The sequence below is a fragment of the Neodiprion fabricii genome, chromosome 5 (genome assembly GCF_021155785.1).
Source record: "Neodiprion fabricii isolate iyNeoFabr1 chromosome 5, iyNeoFabr1.1, whole genome shotgun sequence".
NCBI lineage: Eukaryota > Metazoa > Arthropoda > Insecta > Hymenoptera > Diprionidae > Neodiprion > Neodiprion fabricii.
This window is the reverse complement of record NC_060243.1, coordinates 17,258,805-17,279,996: the sequence shown is the minus strand read 5'-3', so window position 1 is coordinate 17,279,996 and position 21,192 is coordinate 17,258,805. Positions and strand designations below refer to the sequence as shown.

The following is a 21,192-nucleotide window of genomic DNA, read 5'->3' as shown; positions in this document are numbered from 1 at the left end:
AAAAAAAAATAATTTAACATACCGAAATACATCTTACAAGATGCAAAGAGCACGTAAGTAACAATGTTAAGTTAATAACAGGAAAGAGAAGAGCTAACATCAACTTATCGAAAAAGGAAAAGAGGAAAGAAATTTTTGCCAGCAATTGTTTGCATAACCTCGCGTCTCGGGCTACTCGAGGTCGTATCTGAAGAGCTATCAGGCATCGCATCAACTATCTTCTTCAACTTTTTAAAGAACTTCTCGCTCTTATTCTCCTTATTCTTCTTCCTCTTGTGTGATTTTCCCATGATTTTTCTTGATTAATAAACTGGAACAATGCTCTATACGTGCTACACTTTATAATGAAATTGAATATCGTAACGATCGTGTAATGATGGTTGTTTTTTCAAGAAAAAATCATTCTTTTGTAACGATTTAAGGATTGTTGGAAATTCAGTGAATTGTATTTAAATCAAACTATCCTAATATTTTGGAAACCTAACTTCTTGAGGGTCATTCTGGATTTGGAAAACGGTGTTCCTGTGCTTAGCATTTTGTTACATTAACGTTAGTTTAACCTCGTGCTAAGAATAAACTTTCCCAAAATTGAACGATCTGCAGGCAATTATAACACACTTTTTATGTTCAATCTGAAGAACGCGACATATTCTATGCCATTATTTTACTATTGTCAATAGAGCTTTGAACGAATAGCCTTGCCACGTTGCGCCATATATCTTAATCAATTATCGTTCAAATCGTGTTTGACATCACTGAGACACCGGGTGTTGTGTAATACCGATGATAGATTTTTGGCAAAAAAATCGATTGAACCGAAAGAAAACAGTGTCCAACGACCAATAAGAGACAACCTCACAAATATAATTGAACACGAATGCCATGTAATATATTGCACGTATATTTAATAATGCACGTTTGCAGAAACTTATTACTTTTTTTATGTGATACAACTACAAATTAACTGATTTCGTACTTCTTCCTTTACTTGCGCTGTGAAACTTTGCTTCTCTCGAAATTTCGTGATTCTAGGTCAACGAGAAGTACCCTATAGGTTTTGATGATTGGGTTTGCGAGTATCAAAGTATGTGACATAAATAGCCGTATATTTTGACTACGTTGACTTATTGTTAGAAGCTTGAAGTTTTTACACTTCCAAGGGACGGTAGACTTTAGTATTTCATATTAACTTCTACTTGATTGCAGAAAAAGTTTCTTGATAGAAGGACAGACAGATAGACGGACGGACAACAAAGCGATACTGTTATATAAGGGTTCCGTTTTTTCCTTTTGAGTTACGGAACCCTGAAAAGAGATAACTTTAAACGAACTACCACGAACCGTGGTGATGCAGGGTTTGCGGAGAACCGTTATCGCAGCGAATGCCTGTAATATAAATCCTTACTCGTATCAGCTGATCGATTTGGGGAGACAAGTATCGGTGATATTTTATTTGGACCAAGGGTGCCCACCGTGACAAATAGAACGTACAAAGAACCAGAGCGTATAAAAACAGTTCTGCGCGGTTAGGGGAGACGTTATCATCTACACTACGTATCTAATTAGATTATAATCCCAAAGAAATATTACAACCGTTAACAGAAATATACTTTCACCATTTTTTATGTATGGATAAAGGACGCGTACGGCGATTACAACTACAGGGACTCTCTAAATTTGAATCGGTGAAAATTCACTGATAAATCCCAGTTACAAATATACCGCTAGAAAAAATTAGGGCATATGCGTTGGAAGTCAGTGACACATTGGTGAAAAGTCACCGAATCATCGGTCTATTTGCACTGGTTTGTTTCCAGTGGTATACTGATAACTGGGAATCAGTGAATTTTCGCCAATTTAAATTTAGAGAATAAAAACGAAGTCCCGATCGTTATCAAACTCCGTAAAAGTTACTTCACATAAAGAATTACTCGCATTTGTGTTGATTGGGAAGACTGTCGTGATTTGATCGATCAAATGATTTATTGCTACGATAAGACGGTACTGAAAGGTAGGAATTTTATGGAATTACAGTAATTCACATGTCGCGAGTCGGTACAAAAGTTTTGATTTGCCTGCCATTCTCGTATCTTATTTAATGTGAAAGATGCAGATCAAACGATTCGTGTACCATTTTTTTACGGAGAAAATGATGAACTGTCGTTCACTGATATCGGACAAATAACACCAATTTGGTAGGAATGAATGGTGTTGGATAACGTGATCATCTTAGATTATGAATTCCTGAACTGTTTCGTTCCGAATCCAAACGGTTGTCAATTTTTTTCATACGAAGTGGGCAGTACCTTTGAAAACACATCGGAGCTTAATTTACAGTTCAAGCCTCTGCTTGTCAATTTATGAGTTTGAACACTGTTTTGACTATCCGCATGTCGATGTATCCTCAAAGTATCCAGTCAACGTTCGACGAACGAAGATACATTGATTTCCGCGGTAACTTTTTTATTTTTGCAAAAAGTTGTGTAATGCAGATGCTGTGACACAGCAGAAATTCAACGTCGCGGAAACACCAGGGTTGCCACGTGATGGTAATTTGGCTCGATGTACGTCAAATTTTGATTAAAGCATAAAAAGTGCTTCTCATGATTTCCTTTTTTTTTCTCGCCCAGAAGTGAGGCGTTCTAACCGCGTCACGTTAACGAGAATAACCAACCCTATACCACGGATCGATAGACGAATCGCCTTTGAGGAGTTTTAAATTTCTTTCACGATAAACGCTATTTTCTTTGTAGCTGTTACGTATATACATGCGTTTAAATCGGGCTGGTCTTTAAATTTCTTCAATAAAAAGAAATTCGATTCAGGGGAGACCATGGATCAGGGACAAAAGGCAAGGATAATCAGCACAAGTTTACAAGGAAGGGAGAAGTGGGCACTGAGATCGAAGAAGGTGTGGATTATTTGCCGTATTCGTACTTTTCATGGTAGGAACGATTCTTAATAAAATTCCCTGAGTGTTAATAGTAAGTATCTTGAAAATATTTAATAGTATCTTGGAAATATTCCAATCATATTTTAAATCCGTTACTTGTCTATCTGTTGAAATTCTACCTTCCTATTTTTTTCCAATGCTCTCCTTATCATGGATATATTTTCTCGTTGGACCATAAATCCAAATTATTTTCTGATATATTTCAGGTTTTCACGTGGATAGTTAATTCATTTTTGAAATTGTTTAAATTATTTATCTGCTAAATTCACGAATCAATATTGATTATATTATTAAGTATAATAAGATAACTATTGTCACAGCGAAAAAAGAAAATCATTGCTAGTACAACAATCAAGAATGTTGAAATCTCATAGAGTTAGTTAGAATAATTGGAGAGGAATGGTTTCTCTTCGGCACTTTTGGAGTCTTGTCTTCGTTGTGAGTCGAGCTTTTGGGTGTTGGCTTCGTGTCAAGAATTAGAGAGCGAGTTCTGGACAATATTTTGTGCCGGGTCAGCGATCGAACTGGCAGAAGCAGTGGCTCGGTAATTTCAGAAATTGTTCAGCTCGGTCGATAAGCGAAGAAGTGGGTGTGATCACATAATCGGTCGATAAGCGTGACTGCCATCTCTTTCTAAAGAATAGGATATCGAAAGATAGAACATAACGTCGGTACATCAGTTAGACATATCGGTAATGCAGAACGCATACTAAGAGAGTATTTTTTCAATATACCCTCGCATTGAGATTTTTTTATTTTGTTGCAAAAAATAATACTCACATACATGTGTTGTTATTTGTTTGTCGATGCTCGTACTAGCCAAAAACGTTGTGTACTCATCACAAAGACCTTGCTGGAAAATCTACCCTAAAACGTAGGATTATACCTCGACTCTTTTTTGATCATAGGAAAGAAATAGCCATAACGCGAAGTTACTGATACAAGATCAGAATCTTTCACACCAGATTCACGCATTCGAATGTGAAATTGGAAAGAAATTTGTCACGCATTCGAATATCTGCACAATATTTCGCAGCGACAAATCTCCACTCGGCTTACTAGAATTGGGAACAATCACACAAACACGAAACATCGGCAAACGGATAGTGTAAACGTTCATCACTTCCTTATATATGCAAATGATCGAGATCGCTTCTTAGGATAGAATTTTTCCTCCTAAAAATAATTATAAATTACTATCACCTACATGTCAGTGATATTTCTAGATATCGTTTGAACATTTAACCTTTTGAATCGCGTTTTACCAAATAAATGGAACTAAACGATTAGCAGGGCAAATACCAGCAATACACCCAGAATTACTAAGGGACTAAGGCAGATAACAGCAATTACTATTCACCACACACATCGCATACTCAAGGGTCGCATGACCCGGGTGGAGTCGATACGACAGGGCCTCTATTATAGTGTTACGATTAACCGGATGCTACGTTGCGTAGAATTGTCCGGGACTTTCACCCTATCCGCGTTCCTAATGTTCTGCTCTCCCAGTACCGAAGTTACATACATAATGCAAGAGAAAGGTTTCCTGGTGATCCACAGACACTTTGATTGCAAAGGGGTGCTCAGCAAATGGTGCATGTCACAACCTATCGAAGATGGACCCTTTATGATTTTATCAACTGCATCTATGCAGGAAGTTTTTTCCATTAGATATTTATCGGCCAAAATTCAATTTCTGTTATTATATATATATATATATATATATATATATATATATATATATATATATATATATATATATATATATATATATATATATATATATATATATATATATATATATATATATATATATATATATATATATATATATAACATTGTGTGACTTTTCTAGACATAATTGAATAGTTAAAGTACATTTGAAATCGAAAGAAATTCGAGGCTTCCTGTAATTGAGATATTACGATTTAGATCGCACAATTATGGTACCGAACAAATAATTAATATAAGCATACACTTTCTGTTATTAAGTGGTTAGTGAGAAGAATGATTCTATTAGTGTGACTATACATGAGTATAATTTCAGAAGTTTTCACTCAACAAATGGTACTTTTATAATAATTTGCTTCATATTGAACATCACGAGGCGTGACATTAAACTGGGACACGTTTCGAGAATGGCTAAACAATATTGGTATGAAAGATAATTGTTTTTTTTTCTTCTTAATATATAATACACGATATGACAAAAAGTAGAAGTGCTGCAATAGCTCATTGACGATATTTTAGTATAATTTTGGGAAAAACCTATAAGTGATTTTTTGTTGCCATCTCATGCTATCTAAAAACATCGCGGTCTGACAAAATTCAGGCGATTGTGTGTAAAAAAACACTATACGATTCACTAGAAAATGCATTAAATGATTACTACGGTTGATGGCTCACACGTCGCTGATTGATGATGACATTTACACGAGCTCTGGAGTTCAGAATAAGCTGCCCTACTGGCGGGTACGTTCTATAATTAGAATTGTAAAATGGATTTGCACCCCAAACGAGTACTTACTTTAGAATTATAATTTTATATTATGAAATATTATACATTCACTGATACGTAGTTTTAGGCAGGTGCGTAACGCTATTCAGAAAGTAAACCATACATGAGTAGCAATTATATTATACGCGTCATTCCACCTGATAAAAATCAACATGAATCACTGTTAATGCAAATCTCATTGTCAGGTAATATACTTTTCAGAATGGTAATATTAATAATGATGCAACGGTTAAAACTTTTGTGCTGATAATTAACGCGAACAATGTAAATTTTTTTGAAAAACACAATTAATTTGCGACCATTAGTTTCTTAACTCATTACTTCTAAATAAATATGGATATAATTTTTAAAACGACTCGGAAGACAATAAAAAAAAAACTCGAGAACTTGAGTGGGTTGAGAAGATTTCAAGAATATCATACTTTAACAAATGGTTGAAAAATATCTGATTGATAATATTTTTAGTTTCAAGTATTGATCATTTACCGAAATAGCAATTGAATTGAATGAAACTCAATCGTGACTTACAAGTTAAATAACCGAATTGAACGTTGAATGGCGCCAGATACATCGACTTACGTACATTTTCTTTTAATTTCATGACTTCTACTTCACGATGGTATCTTTTTATTTTACAATCTAGAACAGATGCAGTTTGTTTGCATGGTCCAAAACGTATTTGAAAATATTATCCAATGCCATAACATTCCTTCCTATCGCTCGTATCGCCGTTTCACCGTGACAAGTGACAACATTTCAGAATAAGGCACTTGGGCCGAATTGGCGGTATAGATGCCGATGGATTTCGCCTCGCTGCCGAGGGCGTTTGGGCTTCCTGTCGAATCACCCGAGGGAAGCTTTTCGCACTTCTTCAATGTACTGGAGAATGAAAAGTATACGTCGGCGTCTTATCATAGATCGAATTTTATTCCCCGAAGAACACGAGTATAGATGAGAAGTTGGTTTTTCAAGAACCATACGAGAAAGCTTTATGAACTCCTTGACTGTCAGTGATACCGCATATAAATATGCGGAAAAAATCAGTGCCTTTTTTCTGGCTTTATGACAACACATTCACACTTCAACGATTTGATCGTGTTAGGGTAACTTGAGATTTTTGACGTTGCTGAATTCAAATCTGGAATCACATTCCTAGAATTCAGAATTGCGGATTCAAAATGGTCGATTGAAAATTTGAAAAACAGTTGGATTTTGACAGAGAAGCGATATTTCATATCTATATCGAAGAAATTTTTTGTTGTAATAAGTCGAACGGTTCGGTTAAAGAGCGTACCCAATTGTGATGAGTGTTGAAACAGACTAATTTTCACAAATTATTTTCGGAAAAGGTATGGCTGCAATATTAACAATTTTTATGATATCAATTCGAGTACACGTTGCGAAGTGTGTCCAAAAAATTTTGTCGTAAAGAAAAACAATTTGATACAGATATATGTCTCTTCGCGACTTTCGATGATTTTCGTGTGCAGTCGATTGTTGTACATGATATCGCAAGTATGGATAGTCTGACATAAAAAGAAAATATGTGCATCAAGTACATTGCATTAGTTTTCGACTGACGAAGCTCTTTTTTTCCTCATTGATAACGATGAAAAATTGCTGAAGTTTTTTCAACGTTTTCGGCTCAAGAATACGTTGTATTATTATTAATGACTATTAAACAAAACATGAAAACGATAAAATCGTTCGTCGGCTGAAAAGCACTATTCTTTCGAATATGTGTATCACACCTTGAGTCGATTCATCGATTACAGTTCGAGATATCGTGTACACCGTTTCGAAAAGCGTAGTTTGAAGACCCTTCTCAATGTGTGCACGAGTCGTTGTCAAAAAAAGTAACAGTATTGCATCAGTAGTTTTTCCGAAATTAATTTATGAAAATCAGCCTGTTTCGATGCTCGTAATAGAAGTGCAACCCCTTAAGGTTCTTGAATTCCTGACCGACCACTTGATGAAGTATAAACGATGAATAGTTTCTGGGGAAATGTTTCGGTAAAACTTACCGAATGAACGTTATGTTCAAGATGTTAACACGTTAGAGGTGTAACGTGGTATCTTAAAATGTGACTGAATAAGACACTGCTTCAAATTTAGACCGACGAAAAGAGACGCTATCTCGAAGTGTGACTGGGAAAGATGCTATCTTAAGTATGCCTTTACCATCTTCGAAAGTAGATTGGGAAACTATACTGCAGTGCGTGCATAATAATTACTGAAAAGCGATACGGTAAAACAGATTTATGCAGCATTATATACTGAAGTATACAGTTAAAAAAATTATCTCGTTTACCATGACTTACAATTATATAAGTATTGAATATCCGCAACATTAGAGTTTCGTAAATATATTTCTGCTTGGGCCGATAAAAAATATTTTCGAAAGTGTTTTCTCTAATCGGATTTTGACATATCATTTTATACCTCAGATTTATGTTGATGTAATTCCATTGTCACTGCCAACAACTGCTTGATACAAGAGATTCAACAACAATCTGGCCTAGTTGTCCGGTATTGACTCAGAATTTATTGACTTTTAAAAAAAATTGTCGGTGTTCTAATAATGTTCGCAATTTTAAACTCTCAAAACCATGCTAAAAATATTGGGCGTGACTCATAATGAAACGCTCAAACGAACAGCAACCCCGATGTTTTCGGGAGCGTACTTATTTTCGGCACGACGTCATTTTGTGCGTAAACCCGGCTGTGACTAAACCAAATAGACAAACTGTACAGATTGGCTAACAATCAATTGGAGGGAGCGTGAACTTGATATCCAGGTGACTCATGCTGTGCGCGGTTGAGGGTATCGGAATTCCCGAGACGGGCAGCTTGTGGATATTGATGCTACGCCACCAAAGACGAAGAGCAGCGTGCTTACACTTTCAGGGATGCTACCGGGCCGGATGCCTAGACGCTGTCATACAATCAACCTCAATCAAGCGTTATCGACTGGAATTGATAGGATGGATAAGCGATTTGGGGGGACTGCAGGGCAAAGACCGTACGACCATCTCAGTTAGGTTAGAGGTTCGGCCAGAGAGTGATAGAGATGTAAGGAGAGTTCACGTTCGACGCGAATCTTGATGTTGCTCCATTCACGCTGGAGCGTATTTCTTGGATGCTTAATGAAAATCACACAAAATACGGTCCTGTTTGTTAGTCGATAATGATCAGATTATGAAAGAGAGCCTGAGGAATTGACTTATTCGCATGAGTAACGACCGGTACCATAATTTTTTGACTATTAGATGCACTTTGGGACAATGGATCTGAGGCGGTTAATTTTTAACACTAGACAGTTATGTTGGCAACACAGAGAAACCCACAGCGCCACAGTCGGCCGAGCGCGAAACAAACTCAATCTCAATAAGCGTAACATAACCCATGACCGTCGAATCTGATCTTAGAATACGTGTCATACGTGTCAATCCAACAAGTCATTATCCCCGCGATATTCCAAGGCTAGATTCGACGATCATGGGTTATGTTACGTTTATCGAGATTGAGTTAGTTTCGCGCTCGGCCGACTGTGGCGCTGTAGGTTTCTCGGTGTTGCCAACATAACTGTCTAGCGTAAAAAATTAGCCGTCTCAGATTCATTGTCCCCAAGTGTACATTACTTACTGCAGCCATCTTAATTTCCAACCTCTTTATTGCAGGAAAATCGCCGTTTTTGTCATACAGAAATATTTTTATTTTTCAAACAAAGGCGATCAATAGCACTCTCTCTAACAATAACCCCGCGATCTAAGTCCGAGTTTGCACATTTTACTTCTTTCTCGCAGATAGCACAGTATATTCTACGTATATTTTGATATTATGGTTAACAATCCTTTGCGCAGAATATTCCCCCCGAAGTTCCTATATACTTTTTCAGAATACCAAACTCATATTTTGTCGATGGCCCGGTCTGGAATTAGCATACGGGAGAACAGACGCTTCAACTTTGATGTATCAAGATATGAATTTCTTATCTCGTGATAGAGTTTGTAGTTCAATTGGACTAGACATTTTCCAGGTGGGCCATTTGTCGTTAGAAGCGTAAAAAGTGCAGTAACGAGGATTTCAGTTTCATTGTTCTTGCATCTTACTTACGTTTGGTTGTAGGACGTCCAAATAAAATAGCTCCAAAACCATTTGCCTTCGAATACAGTTTTTCAATTTTCATCATTTTAGCCAGAAAATATATTTTCAATAGTCGACTTCAGCCTTACATTAATAAATCAGATCGTTAAAGTTGTCAATTTGAACCATTGATATTCAAATGTAAATAAGGAAAGAAAAAAATTATCATGACGATAATCGAGAAATGTGGAACATAATTATAACGACAGAATTATTATGAAAAATAGAAGATCATGCATTCAAACTTATTGTTAATATATATTATGAATAAATTATATAATAAAATAATAATAAATTATTATTTCAATGTCAACTTTCACTAGAAAAAAACATGTATATGTACGATTTTCTACCGCGAATGTTGCTGCTTTGGATGTTACGCTGATGTTATATCATCTTGTGTAAGTGATACTCGATATGTTGCTACGACACCACAAGGAGGTTATTATACTTGCATCCTGATCCGAATACCGTTAATTCCAGACTGTTATTAAACATAAGTATACTGTCCTGGGACGAGCCTCACGATGTCACGTCAACGTCCGACGAAAATTTATACTTCATACGGTCCGTTGAGTCGTGGGGTGAATCAGTTCATCACCCGTGACGTCAAGAACGCAGAACTCAGGTAAAAGAGGTGCGAAAAGCAGAGACTCCGACAATTTAGTTTTTCCGACGCTGTCACCCTTGACGCACTTGACGAATTGGACGTACCACGGAGATTAGCGTTAATTGCGCGCCACGAACGATGTCCCCATAAAGAATAAACGTTATTACGCGTCAAATCACACTGTCCAAGGTGATGTGAGACGTGAGGTTGACCCAGCTTCAGAAAAATCGTCTCGACAGATATGAAGGTTATAGCTTATCTCAGCCGAGATACTGATTGTGACAGAAAAAAATTCATGTTTGTGGGTATATCAAGCATACCTGTAGTTCAAATAATATTTTTCTCGACCGAAAGTGCACCGAAAAATATATTGCGTATGCAACACATCACACTGGGTTATCGGCTTAATAAGGAAAAAAACGGAAAAAAGCGTGCAGTTTCGAATTTTCGACACAGCGGCTTATGGGAGAAGTACTTACTCTTGAGTCTTGAAAGGTTTTTTTTCGAAATACAGATGACATCTGGATAATTGAATTTTTTATAAAACTGGTAGTGTATTTTATAGTTTGTAATTCGTAACGTCAACGTAACGATGAGCTTTCTGGAAACAGCGTTATTTACCAACCGTACATTTATCTGAAATTCAGTAAATCATTAAACATACCAAAACTTACTCATATTCTGAAAACTGAGCACCTCTATAGTCACTGGAAAGTTGTGAAACATCCATTTTATGGCAATTATTTGTTCCGTTAACAGTCATACTAATTTTAACGTCGTGATGAAACTGTCGAAACGTACTTACAGTACAATTCAATCATAGGTACGTCAATCACGCTAACGTCAAGTTCCTCTTTACCCAAATGACAAACTTGCTGAATGAATAAAGAATAGGTACCGCTGATCTCGTTAAAGCTGGTTGATTACCACGATGAATGGTATTGGTATGGTATAAGATGGACCTACACCAAGTTAATAGATGTTTTTTGAACGCTACTCCACTCAGCAAAATATGCATCGATGTGTCAATGTTTCCAAAATGCCACAATGACTTATATCACACTCACAATCAGCCGACCGGAAAATTGTACTCTGTATCCAATGCGATTAAAACATCTGATAGTGGCACATCTTGAATGACTAATCACAAAATTCGTATAGAGAAAAAAGTATCCTAATCGTGGATCTGAAAACTATCTGTTATAGCTGTTCAATGGGTTCCGAAACGCATGTAATGCTCAGAAAAACTCTGTTGCATGTATTGTTTTTTCTCCAACGAGGCAAAAGCGGGATCATTTTCCTTTAGGAAGTATAGTCTCTACCATCTTACACTATTTTTATCACAATCGAAGAAAATAACTCACTATTCAACCGGATAATGAAATCACAAGTCGCCAGATCCGGACACAATCCAATGCGAAAAGATATCACAGACTCTCGGATGAATGGTAAAGGGGTCCGGTTATAAATTCAATCAAGTGTGATAATCGCAGTCCGCAGTTGTTGATCTTTGTGGTCGGATCAAGGCGGACCAAATCAAAGCGCGTCAGGCTACACGGAAGAAGAGAAGATATCAAATCCGGAGGGCAGACCATCGCGAAGAGACGTTGCTGCAAGAAACGGGTCTTGTTAGATTTCTTTCATCCCATCAAACACTCGCACATATGAGTGCTTGAAACCCGAGTTGCATTCGTTCTCTCCATCATGAACACGGTCACAATGAAGAATGGTCAGTGGGTGCACTGCGAGCCTGTATAAGTTATAACCATCGCTCATGGATGACTAACCGGTCGAGTTCATACATAGTCCTGGACCTCTTGATGAATACCTCGATTTGTCACATAAGATGCTCAGCCTACGCATACCTAAACGTGGTCTCCTTATCCGGTGTTCAGGTAAAACGCTCCAAAGCTGCGCATGAGCCCATCGCTTGGGTGAAGAATCTTTAACGTTGACCTCTTGTTTTAGCACTAGGTGCAAGGAAAAGGATATTACTGGAGTTACGATGTCAGCGTTGTAAACTTCTGGCTATATACAGCAACTACAGAATCTATTACAGTCACGCTATCGTGATGACAACGACATTGACGTATATTTGCTGCGAATACTCTAAAATTGGAATACCGAAATTATATATATGATCTTCCATACAATGCCGTGAAAATGACAACAGTTTTTCTGATGTCGGTATTCCATCGCTCCATTGTAAAGTTAGTAGAAAAATTGTGCAAGCTCTACTATTTGATTTGCCCGGCACATTAGCAATTCCTTTTTTTAGAATTTGAGCACGACTCTTTGTGGTTTACGATTAAATGTAGTAGGAACAACATGATCGCTGGCTGGAATTACATTAGCCTTCACTATGTAGCATTGACCTTCACGGATAGAATGGTCTGATAAATTGATGATGTGAGGTCAAGATCTTGGTGTAGATGAATATCTGTAGTTAAAGGGTCCAGGGAAAAGCCGCTTATTTCCATTTTTCATTGAAAACAAGTTAGCGATATCATTGCTGTGGCATTACAGAGTACTTTCCGAAAATACAACTGTTAAATGAGAAAATTAGCATCAGTTCAGGAAAAACCTGCCAGAAGAATTGCTTTCGAATGTACTCTTATAAGAAAGCAAACATTCATTTGTATTTTTCTTGAAATCAGTCCGAGTTGACTAAAGCGGTTTTCTCCTGGACCCTTGAGACAATCTCAGGCTTAGAGCAAAAATTGATGTACGAGTATGTATATTCAGCATTAGCACATGATATGAGAAGTGTCTCAGTGAAATTGTAGAGAACAGCCACCAGATAAAGGCAAGGATTTGATACTCGTAACATAATTTTAACCTGTTTTCATGAATTAACTGTCATTAATTGTCAACCACTACTTACAGCTGCGAAAATTAGTTTAAAGCACTAAACCGTATAAATCCATGGACAATTGGACACTTAGGCTGGGTAAAATTAAAAGCTAAGTATAAGCAGAGGTTTGGGGTCTCCTTTTTCAGTCTTTCACCTAAGAAGTGTCTTTCGGTGAGTTTTTTTTTCGCTGCAAGCCGGGCTTAGATCAGGGTGTGAATAGTTCTCGCCAGCCGCAATAAAGGTGAGTAATAAAAGGTGAGTAATAAAATGGAATATTTGTGGTAACGCCTTCGAAACGCCGAACAAATTGTACGTAAATTTACGGAGATTGGGCCGTAAAAATCGTGGGCATAGTTAACTTGGGCCTATTCTCATCGCAGTCAGGTATATTTCACACGGAGGGCTGAGATATTAGCCTCTATAGGTATGTAAATGAATGTAATGAGCAACCTCAGCCGCAGCGGGGATGACCATAAAAGTTATCTCGAGTTAGGCTGTTCTCTAGTGAGGGGATGGAACCATCCACCAATATCCGAACACCGTGTTTCAAGTCATGAAATATTCACCGATGTAATGGAGCCACATAAAACGGATTGTAAACTTGTCACGGGCCGACACGCATTTTCATCATTCAACGGTCCCACGTCGTACTCGTGCGATGAAGTAAATTTTTATAGTACTTTGCCAATTGTTATGCATTTCTGAATGTGAAAACGTTGAATACAGGTTGGTTCAGGTATAATAATGAATTTTACATTCCGAGTTCAAATTATCGTTATGGCGGTTATTTTGTATAGAAATCTTTACTGAAAATATGTATTACTGGATTGGTTTAGACGAAGTATTACTGTCATTCGTAAGCTCTCATTGGAAAGTTAGTTAAAAGAAAAATTGAAAAGTTCATAATACGCAACAGTCATTCTTCACATTTTCAATTCTCTGTCAGATGATCTAATAGTGGGATTTACATAGGTTTATACAAAGTTTATAATCCTTGAAATTTTTAACACAAAGAATGGAATACAGATTGTTCACCCCAAAAACTACTTTTTCATATCGGAAAACAGTCATCTGTTTAATAATCATCATCGCTAACTGAAATGCTGATCGATTTATACAACTGAAAAATGCTTTAGATGTATTGTTTTACAAAAAATAAGTATTCGCAACGCGCACCTCAGAGAAAGTTGAAACCCAGATGAAATCATTTCGACTGGTGCGATAAATGAGTTTTTCTTATAGGTGTGGGTGGTGTACGTTTGTTCTCTGCACTACTCTGAAATATACAAAAAAATTCGAGTCGAGTCTTCTATACCATAAACTATTCCAGGATTAAGCAACCTAGATGATAGTAGTAAAATGAGTACCAGTTGTGGCTGTATTCATTACATGTAATCGAAGCTTACGACCACAAATTGAACAAGAGTGTTCGGTTTTATGCGGAATACCGACCTTTGAACGGCACAAAGTGTATCAAGTATGAATACTCGTAATACTCCTCTTCAATACTTGCAATAGAATAATTAAAAAGATTAAAAATTGCATCAACGAATGATTCTAGAATCTTATAACAGTGGTCACAAATGGTACAGTGATGACGAACGGTGCATCTTTTATAACAATCGCCGAGTAGTACAAAGTTAGGAATGGTTACTTGAACACGTTCGAGAGAGTCTCGAGTCCTTCGGTAGGACGAGTAGGATTCGGTCGTTCAGCGGTTAGCCGAGTAGGGGATGAGTTTGGCTCATCTTCAGTTTAGTTTCTGGTCTGGAACGGGGTTTTCAGCCGGGAGCAAGAGGATGACAGAGCGCGGCTGCACGACGAGGGTTCGGGAACTGGCGGAAGGCAAAGGGGCGATAGAAAGAGGGTTAGGTAATTGAATGCCCCGCCTTGTTAAATGTTACCTACGACTTCCACGGTCTGTATCTTCGGAATTGAGTGAATGGCTGTATCCTAGATCTCGTTCTGTACACAGAAAACTAGATGAGGACGCGGATAGAACCCTTTGTAAATCCATTACACAATGCAGTGATGCTTACAATGAAATGGAGGATGCGGCTGATGAATAAAAAAATCATGTACGGCATTCTGACGCCATGAACAGATATGAAACCCCGATTATGTGAAAGCATCCAAAATTCATTTTCGACATGTTTAGATGGCTTTATGAAACGTTCCTAACATCACTCACTGTAAGAAAAGTGCGGTGTTAACTTCTAATAGACTGTAAGGATATTCCTGGTTAACAGGGGCCAATCGCCCCTATCTCGAGATATTCAAACTATCCGTTCAGAAATATTTCTCAAGTCGTAAGAACATGTGTCCAGCGATTCGTAACTCCATAACGCCCTCCCTTCTTTCCAGGGGGTGAAAAAACGACAATTCGTGCATTCGTTTTTTTATCTTAAGACTCAACGCACGGATACTGACAAAAAAAATCGTGGGTATTCGTTACCAAAAGACCTCTCATATAAATTAATTTGGGCATGAGAGGCCACTCCCTAGTATCAAAAAAAATTCATAACAGTTAAAAATCGTTATATTTTGAAATCTAATCGATTTAAAAAAAAAATTTCTTTTTGTCATTTCATTACTTCAGGCGTATTTCACCCCCAAGAATTAGTTTTTTTTTTGCTGCAGCGGCACGTCAAATATGATGATTTTTGCACTTTTTTGTCATTCTTTTATGATTTCTAACCATGTCTTGAAAAACAGTTGTCTGAGTAGAAATGGAATGTCGAAATTTCCCTTTCAAGTAATAATGTCCCTAATATCCAGCCTCGCTACCCTGTGTATGAGACCTTTGAGTTGGTGAAATATTTTCCTTGAAGGCTAAAAATAATAAATCGTAGCAATTTTTCACTGTCTTTTTTTACTGCATCAACGGCTCCGACCATCATTGGTTTATTTTAATGCCACCGTTTCTTACAGTGTGTGGATTTTTATCTTGACTGCGGGCTCAATCTGACATTTCACCACTCGTGTTACGGTAGATCGGTGATAGTTGCATGAGTTATGGATATAAACGGTTGAATTTCTGTTATTAGAAACTACCGTTCATGATGTAAGAAAGATTCTGACAACGCGTTGGAGACATGCTTCATGACCCGTACAAACTTGTTTGCGAGTATTTTAAGTTTTCCAAATTCCATGCACGTGTATGCTGGTGTACAAATTTTGCCACGATACCAAACAAACCGCTTCATTGTAATGGGTGAAATTCGGATGATGTTCCAGTAACTTTGTCAGACCTTTTCCACATTCATTTTCAAAATTGCGAACGTTCGAACTTAGATCAAATTCTTAACTTCTACATTCTTCAGGATAATTTATTCAAATTTGAAACACAACTTTCCGCTACTGAAATACAGTTTGAGGAATTTTGTTTCATAATTGTCAATCACACGGGTCAGTGTATAATTTCTTTGTAGGTAGGATTCCGGACAAACCGCAGTACTAATTTTGCTAAAATTAGGTTAGCCTTTTGACTAATCCGCTTGACGGTTTATACAAGAGATATATTTTATCAACTTACGACGTCACACCGTGACTTTTTGCAAATTGTGAAACTTGCTTCAATTCTGTTTTAAATGAGGAATTGTGTTATGGAACGCAGGATAAAATGCACGTTATAAGATTATTTGAAAATTAAAAATTATGCGAAATCAATATTAAAAATCTTTTATAAACTGTGAATAGTAGAGTGAAAATTTTAATTTATTTATAAATATATCCACACATGAGCCGTCATTAGGTTTAAAATTCATTCATTCATCCATTCGACAATTCATTCATTCCGGGTGTATATTGTTTAAAACAGTGTATATGGTTAAAAGTGGTGGATATTATTGATATTATAAATAATTGTCAATAACCGTCCTTCGTCAAGGCACTATATTTTTTTATTGCACTTTTATTATTTCTTCGTTCTATATCGTCTCTTTTTAAATTTGGGTTTGGCTTTTGGAGTGTTTAATTTTTAATTTGAAAGGTATGTCCTCGTAGTTTAGATTTACTTTATTATTTTTAATTGGTCGATTTTGGATCGATTACGATTTCTTTTCAGAGAGCAAAACCTCCGCACCTCCTTCCTCCTGGAGAGACGTAGACCAAGCCACCTAATTTTCTCCTTAAATTTGCGACCAGGTGCCCCACTCCCTGGGTCTAACCTAATCCGATCGTGCCGTGTACAATGAGCGGTTATATTTGAATCATTACAACGTGTTTCTTCTACCTCCTTTTGAAACTTGATCGGATTGTCGCTTCCGACTTGTTAGCTTCGAGAACAAATGTATTTTTGGCCCAGAAAAGGTGCACGGTAATTACTCGTTGTTCCGCATGAGGGGATGAACGAACTATCCTTCCAGCTGTATAGAGCTACTCTTCCAAACCTGATCGAGAAATGGAATGGGGCGGGCATCCAAGTATAAGGTACAAGGTAGCCTCATCTTAACTTATGACAGGAAGCTTTCATGAAATGGATCCGTTACTGCTGTAAAATGTTAATCGAGATAACAACTAAAACTTGGCCTTGCGATGTCAAGTCACGATATTCGTTGTTGTTGTTTGACTATAGTAATCTTCAATTAAGAAAATATCGACGCACTGTTTCACTAATCCGTTTCTGTATCCCGCGAAACTGTTTCAATCATATAGTCATGCACATTCAAATGGTACTGTCACCGATAATTGTAAATGTAGTAAAGAATTGTACGTCTTTAATCCGTCAGCTAAAGAAAACACATTGCTCAAAAGCCCATTCAGTTGATAGAATTTTACTTTTGCACACTATTTTTTAATGTGATATGCTTGACATAAAAATAATGGACTAGCAAACACGTCCTTTACAGGGAACTGCTGTGGGTAAGGCAGAGATCTGCAGGTGAGCGCGGTTTCAATCTTGCTGTAACGATTTAAACATCATCTTAAGTGAAAACAAAATTTTGAGCAAATTTAAATAATACAAGCAAATAACGCGATTTATCAATAATTTGTGAATATGTTTTACAATTAGAAAGTTCGAAATTCTTAAATTCTGACGTTTTTAATCTGATTGCAATGTGTTAGACCGCATTTTTCTTACTGACTAGATGCTCACTTCGATCCACTCTGTTCGTAAAAAAAATGTCATGTGTTTTCCAAAAATCTCAACGACGAATAAAATAAACCTGAAAACATTGAAATCGGATAAAAGACACCAGAGTTCAATTATTATGGCCCTACATTTTAATCACAAAACTTCCTGTGAATTTTGCTGTAGCTCGTGTTATCCAAATTTGCTTAGATTAATTTCCATTACATATACTTAGTGAGTAGCTAATGGTCGAGTGATTTAACGCGCATGCGCAAAAGCAGTTGTTTTCTCAGGACGACCAACATTTTTGAGATTGCATGCATCGCAGCGGCCTGTCATCTGAACTTATGACGGTTGGTCAACCTGATAAAACAACAGCTTTTGCCCGAGAATTTTAGTGCCTGCGCGTTATACCATTCGACCATTAACTACTCACTCTGTATATAGGGTGATTTTTAATCAGGAGTGGTAGCAGCTGGTCGCTGCTACCATGCGCATTGATTGGCCACCTTCTTTTGTAGGCGAATGTTTATTCTCTCTGAGACCAACTGCTGGTAACCCGGTTGGATGATTAAAAATCAGCTATAGTAAGGGCATTGATTCGTTCGTGTTTGTATCATTGGCGAAATTAATATTTCCGGAGATTTTTTAATCGGTATTCTGACTTTTCCAAACTTTTGATTCAGACGGTGCAACCATTTAATTTTTGATACGTCTAACAAAATGTTTAACTAATTAAGTAGTAAACTTGTGTGCAAGCGAGGTTTTATAACTATGATGAATAAATCAGTGTAACTTCGGTTTGCTGAGCAACCGAGCGATTGCGATAAAGAAGGGGAGAATTAGATGAAGATAGCGTGGCAAATAGATAATCCCGGGACAAGCGAGGAAGAAAGTTACAGGAGTTATAGGAAAGTTAAAGCGAGGAGCGACGAGAATCGCGCTACCGGGAGAACAGAGACGGTGATTCAGTCGATAAATTGCGCCTGCGCGACAGGCAATGCGATGCTGTGCATGTATCTAACCAAATACCGGTGTACGTGCTTGCGGCTCCATGCATATAGGTAATATAGGTAGGTATATGTATGTACATAGGATGCAGGTACAGGAGTTCACACATACTCTCACGTGCATTGGGGTGTGTTGAAAGTTTTGATCGGCGGATCACGTGACCGATTTTAAGGGATGTCAGACCTCCGTCAAATACGGCAAATCGTATTTTACACTTCTTTCTTTTCCTAAATAATGAAATCTCTTCAAAGTTTCAGAAATGATAGGACTTAAGATTGTGTTTGTGGGTCAGCTAAAGAAGGGTCGAAAAATTGACGGAAACACTGAACTATTTGCAGCTAGTTTTCACTCGGTTTGAGGTTATGGTACGCTACTGCAGCTGTATCAGTTATTCTTTTGTATTTTATCGTCAATTCTACGAACTTTTCTTAGCTAACCCACAAGCACCATAAGCCTTATCATATGCCAAAGTTGGAAGAGATCAATTACTCAAAAAAATTTGAAATTTTGAAATAAGATTTGCCTCATTTGGCGGAGGTAAGATATCTTCTTGACAGTATTTAAGAGAATCGATTTCATTTTTTCGTAAAACATCGGTTGGATTTGAAACTTTTTGTGATATTACGATTTCAAATGTGACGTCATACTTAACTACTTTTTGGATGTAATTGACAAATCATTTTTTTTTTAAAGACTGATTTTCCTTAACTATTGGATGGAAATTCAAGATTTACCGACAAACTTGGCGAAACATTTTACAAATTTTTCGTTGCCTAAGCATGATCTCCTCAAACTTCGGAAAATGATAGAGATAATACAAGATGGAGATTACGCTGAAACTTGTGAAGCAAACTATATAATTTCCCAAACTATGCTTACTCAGCCGGTAAGACTTGGTTTTATTTGTAAATAATGATAAAATTGTTTCATGTCGGACGAATAATGTGATACTCTGGTAAACTGGCTCACAGAAATGCTTTTAACTTCTCGTTATCTTCAAACAGAAGGCGTAATCCGTTACAAAACTGTTCAAGAGAATAGTGCAAAAACACCTTTTATAACGATCCTCGAACAAGAAAGTTTATTCGAAATTGGCTCAATTTGAAGGAAAGTCAGACGTAGTCGGGGAATCCATGCGGTCTGACGCAGCGTTGGAGGTCACGATCTCCAATTTTGTGGTAATTTCCCCATAGGTATATAGGATAGTACTCTCAAATACAACTACCCGTATTTTTTTTTCTTTTTTTTTCCGTTTCGAAGTAAGAAGCAATTAGATTTGGAAGTTTCACGCCACTTTTAGAAATCTGGAAGATATACAGAGGCTTTTGAGCATTGCTATGAAACAATTGAAAGACATTTTATCGGATTTTTTTGTCAAGACTTGTGTTAAAAATTTTTACGATATTGAATAAATGTATTATCCTTTTCAATTCGTACATTATACATATAATCAATTATTCTTCTTTTTCCAAAATATTCTATAATTCTTTTAAAATTCTTCAGAGTGCCCCGAAAAATCTAGAACTGAAAAATGAATGGACTCATAACGCTAGTAAATAATTTATAACTTCTAAGTCGATCGATAAGATTTGCGGATGGTATTGTAGGTTACATTAACATATGCTGAATACGTGTAAATTGTTAAAATAACACATGTTTCAGGCTGATTTTGCTGCCCTTAGAATATCGAAAAATATACCTACCAGTGTTATGTTTGAGACAACGTTAATTGCAAACACTGCGAAATCACTTTTAGTGAATTGGACACTTTAATCATTGAAAAACCCGTTCGTTTTTGCCATGTATCGACTAGTTTCAAGAACCAATCAAACTGAGCGCCGACTGTGGTGCCCATTCCGTAAGTCAATGGTATTGACTCCTTTTTCCAGAGATTTCCTCTTTTGAACCAGGCTTTACTGCCTCTCATGGAGCGAACACTCTGTCTCGCCAAACTGGTCATCCACTTTCAGGCGAGAGGCGATGATCCTGTTATGGGTGCAGGTTGACGCGGATATGCGCACGT

General features: G+C 37.1%; 1 protein-coding gene across 3 annotated transcripts in view; it reads right to left on the bottom strand.

Annotated features, from left to right (window-relative positions):
- Positions 1-21,192, bottom strand: part of LOC124182697 (chondroadherin-like) — a 68,545-nt gene that overhangs the window by 6,050 nt on the left and 41,303 nt on the right. The window contains exon 1 of one of the 3 annotated variants that reach the window (XM_046570276.1): positions 10,180-10,309. The exons of the other annotated variants lie outside the window; for them this stretch is intronic. Coding sequence (XP_046426232.1) covers positions 10,180-10,184 — 5 coding nt within the window. The 5' untranslated portion in view covers positions 10,185-10,309. Of the gene's footprint in view, positions 1-10,179; positions 10,310-21,192 lie in introns of those variants that run through there. 3 annotated transcript variants of the gene reach the window in all.